General features: G+C 53.3%; 1 protein-coding gene across 1 annotated transcript in view; it reads right to left on the reverse strand.

Annotated features, from left to right (window-relative positions):
- MEIS3 (Meis homeobox 3) overlaps positions 1-4,250 on the reverse strand; it is a 22,362-nt gene extending 18,112 nt beyond the window's left edge. The window contains exon 1 of the mRNA XM_014548197.1: positions 4,176-4,250. Within this exon, the coding sequence (XP_014403683.1) occupies positions 4,176-4,250 (75 nt within the window). The remainder of the gene's footprint in view (positions 1-4,175) is intronic.
- Positions 4,251-4,602: the final 352 nt, after the last annotated feature.

The raw sequence follows: 4,602 nt of genomic DNA on the forward strand, positions 1-4,602 counted from the left end.
ACAGAGGCAGTGAGGCCTGTGGGCTGTGGACGTCCCATTCAGACCCCTAGGGTGTAACATCAGCTCCCACACAGGCACCTGCAACCCCCTGCCCACTCCCCCCCCCCAGTGTGCTCTCTAGCTGAGGGGAGGGGGTGCTGAGAGTCAACCCCTGGAAGCAGACTCCCCATCAGCATCCAGGGGCTAGTGGCTGAACACCCCAATTCCGCACCCTCAGGCTGGGCACCCGAAGCGGGTTCTGCCCGCAGGGGGCGGCCCGTGTGTCTTCCTCCCGCCTCCCCTCCGGTGTCTCGGGGAGTCACCTCCCACACAAACCTCTAGCCCCCCATCCTGGCCTCGGGCTGGCTTCTGTGGAGCCCAACCCAACACGGTGGCTGGGCAGGGGTGTGGCGGGTGGGCAGAGAGCGGCACGAGGGGAGACAAGATCCCCCCCATGAGGGCGAATGGTCCGTGCCCACTTGGTGCCCCATGTTCCCTCACACATGCATTCAGGTGTTGCTGCGGATCAGAGGAGATGGGCATTTCAATGGGTGAGGCAGACGACCCTCCAGGACGTGGGTGGGCCTCACCCAACCAGGTGAAGGTCTGAAGAGAAAAGACTGGGGCCTCCTGAGGGAGAATCCTGCTTCTGGGCTGCACTTGGACTTGAGCTGCAGCATCAGTGTCAGCCTGCTGGCCCGCCTGCAGCATTTGGACTTGCCAGCCCCAGCCCCAGCCCCACAATTGCATGAACCAGTTTAAAAGAATAAGTCCCGCCCTATCCGGTTTGGCTCAGTGGATAGAGCGTCGGCCTGCGGACTGAAGGGTCCCAGGTTCGGTTCTGGTCAAGGGCATGTACCTCGGTTGCGGGCACATCCCCAGTGGGGGGTGTGCAGGAGGCAGCTGATCCATGTTTCTCTCTCATCGATGTTTCTAACTCTCTATCCCTCTCCCTTCCTTTCTGTAAAAAATCAATAAAATATATTTTAAAAAATAAAAATCATCATTCTTCCCTTTAAAAAAAGAATAAGTCCCTATCTATCTATCTATCTATCTATCTATCTATCATCTATCTATCTATCTATCTATCTATCTATCTATCTAATACACATCCTATTGGTCCTATTTCTCTGGAGAACCCTCATTAATATACCTTCCAAACCTAAAACACTGTGAGCATGTGAGACATGGCAAAGAAGGAGAGAAACAAACAGGAGAGCCCAGACTCAGCGTCCCTCACAGGAGGCTGGGTGAGCGAAGTGTGCTGTGTTCACGCAGGTGGGTATTACTCGGCCTAGGACACAGGGACAGAGGGAGAGTCCCTGTGCAGACAAAATGCAAAGGAAGACACGGCTCCCGTCCGCAGCCGCAGCTCTCGGCTGACAGCCGGCCCCGGCGCAGCCTGGTGAGGGGCATCTCAGACACCAGATAACTTAGCCGGCACATGTGACTGCAGTCCCTGGGTCCCCAGTGAGAGAGAAGAACAACTTGTCATTTTAAGCCATTGAGTTTTAGGGTGATTTTTTGTTCTGTAGAAACAGATGCCAAAACAGGAAGCTTGGAGGGTCTGGAAAGGTGGGTGAGGGGTAGGAAGCTGGGGGGGAGGGAGGGGTCTCAGGCTGCCGGTTATTTGGAGGAAACAGGCCAAGGACTTGGGGAACAAAGAGGAGGCCGAGGAAATCTGGGTTTCAGAGTTTGGGGAAGGTCAGAGGATCAGGACTGGCTCCAGCTGGGGCCCTTCATGTAGGAGCTGGTGATGCAAAGGCCCTGGGGCTCCTTGGCCTGAATTTCCGCAGTGCATTCGGCTGGTACCTCTCATCTGATTGGTGAGCGTGTCTGAGCATCGCCTCTGTGTTCCTTCAAACCTTCCGCAGGAGGCTGTTCACTGTCCTCCAAAATCCAATCTTCCCCGTTCCCTTTCAAATCCTCGATGAACTTTAGCCTGATGACTTAGAATACAACCCCCTCCCCCCCCCAGCTCCTCTGGCAGCCACGCAGGTCCGGTAACTGAGATGCAGAAGGACGTGATCCGGGGAGTCCTGGGTATAAACTCACAGAGGACGGTGGACCCGGGCCCTCTCCTCCCGTCTCCATCCTCTGGTTGGAACGATGCCCGGAGGTGAGCCGTCTGGGACTCCCAGACCAGGGCCAGACTGGCTGTCAGAGCCACAGGACAGAGAAACCGGGTTTTTTATTGCCCTCATGAAAGAGAGTTGCAGACTGTTACACAAGAGAGAGAGAGTTGTCTTATTTAAACCACAATTACTTCGGATCCCTGTTATTCACGTCTCTTAATAAAAACATTAACGCCCTGGCCGGTTTGGCTCGGTGGATAGAGCGTCAGCCTGCGGACTGAAGGGTCCCAGGTTTGATTCCGGCCAAGGGCACATGCCCGGGTTGTGGGCTCGATCCCCAGTGGGAGGCGTGCAGGAGGCAGCCAATCGATGATTCTCTCTCATCATTGATGTTTCTATGTCTCTCTCCCTCTTCCTTCCTCTCTGAAGTCAGTAGAAATATTTTTTAAAAAATATTAACAGGAAGCCCTTCCCAGGGCTTACAGACAGACCCCTCTCCAGGTTCACTCCCTGGAGAAGTCACTCCCTCTGCTTGTCCCTCAGTCTGGGGGTGTTATGCTCCCCCTGCCACCCCCCCCCCGGGTGCTGCGCCATTTGCCCACACCCTGCACCCCTCGGCTCCCATTCCCTTCTTACACTCGCCTCCCCCACCCAGTTCCGTGCCATCAGCCTCCTCCTGGGGTCTTGCTACAGAGTCCCAACCTGGCCGCCATCTCTGGCCCCCTGCTCAGCGTGTGCCCCCCACTGTGCTGTGATCCCGGTGAGTGCAGGGACATGGGGGCCCCTGCAGTGTCCCCAGCAGAGCGCCAGGTACAGAGCAGGTCCACAATGAATAGAGTGAATTAAAGAATCCCAGGGGCCCTGCCGGTGTGGCTCAGTGGGTTGGGCATCATTCAACCAAAAGGTTGCCAGTTGGATTCCCGGTCAGGGCACACGCCCCCGTTGCAGGCTCCATCCCCAGTAGGGGGCGTGCAGGAGACAGCTGACCCATGCTTCTCTCTCTCTCTCTCTCTCCCTCTCTCTCTCTATATATATATTTATTGATTGATTGATTTCAGAGAGGAAGGGAGAGGGAGAAAGATAGAAACATCCAAGATGAGAGAGAATCATTGGTTGGCTGCCTCCTGCACGCCCCCTACTGGGGATCGAGCCTGCAACCTAGGCATATGCCCTTGGTCGGAATCGAACCCGGGACCCTTCAGTCCGCAGGCCGACGCTCTATCCACTGAGCCAAACTGGCTAGGGCATTTCTCTCTTTAAAAATCAAATTTTAAAAAAAACTTTAAGAAAGTCCTAGCCGGTTTGGCTCAGCGGATAGAGTGTCGGCCTGCGGACTGAAGGGTCCTGGGGTTCGATTCCGGGCACATGCTTGGGTTAAAGGCTGGATCCCCAGTAGGGGGCGTGCAGGAGGCAGCCAATCAAATGATTCTCATCATTGATGTTTCTATCTCGCTCCCTCTTCCTTCCTCTCTGAAATCAATAAAAATATATTTAAAAGACAAACAAAAAAATAATAAAATAAAAGACATGACAACTCAATTAATATGTTTGAATTCTGAGTCAAACAAACCAATGTAAAAAAAAAAAAAAACCTTAAAAATTTTTTAAAAATCTGTAAGAAAAATAAAAGAATCCAGGGGCTGGAGGGAGAGAAAAGCTGATCCCTGCTGCCCAGCTCCCCCAGGGTTTGGTGGCCTAGCAGCTGGGACTCAGGAGGTACAGCAGGTCCCCAGGACCCTGCATTCCTGTCCTGAGGCTGTCGCTCCCGGGGGAATGGGGCCTAAGCCGGCAGGCAGACATTCCCCGAGGGGTCTCAGACTGCGAGAGGGCGCAGGACAGGCTGAGGGACCCTCCCCCCAACCCCAGTGCACGAATGTCGTGCACTGGGCCTCTAGTTTAATATAATTATGCTAAAAATACATAGAAGTTAATATAATATAGTGTATATAATTCTAATAAATTATATGTTAAATTATAATCGAATACAACGGCCCTGTGAAATAGGTCCCATTATTGTTATTGTCCCCATTTTCCAGACGAGGACACTGAGGCACGAAGAAAATAAATCTTCCTGTGAGGCCGCCTCCCGGGGCAAATCATTTAAGTCACTCCCACGCTGACCCCCTTGGACGCCTTCATCCAGGTGGGGATCCTGAGGTTTGGGGGTGAAGGGACATCTGTAAGGTTTTGCATCATCTCGTCCACGTCCCCAGCTCTGGGGACACCCAGCACTGAGCTGAGCCCTTACTCACCCCCCCCCACCCTCCAAAGTGTGTCCCTGTCCCCTGACCTCAGCTCTTCCTCGTTGCTCCGCCCCCTGAGCCTCAGCTTCCTGCCCTGGGCAATGGGAGTGATGCTAGGACAATGGTCGGCAAACTCATTAGTCCACAGACCCAAATATCAACAGTACAACGATTGAAATTTCTTTTGAGAGCCAAATTTTTTAAACTTAAACTATATAGGTAGGTACATTGTTATTAACTTGGTTAGGGTGCTCCTAAGCTGGCCTTTGCTAAAAAACGTCCTCAATCTGATTGAGGTACGTTCG

This window comes from Myotis brandtii, unplaced genomic scaffold (genome assembly GCF_000412655.1).
Source record: "Myotis brandtii unplaced genomic scaffold, ASM41265v1 scaffold114, whole genome shotgun sequence".
Classification (NCBI taxonomy): domain Eukaryota; kingdom Metazoa; phylum Chordata; class Mammalia; order Chiroptera; family Vespertilionidae; genus Myotis; species Myotis brandtii.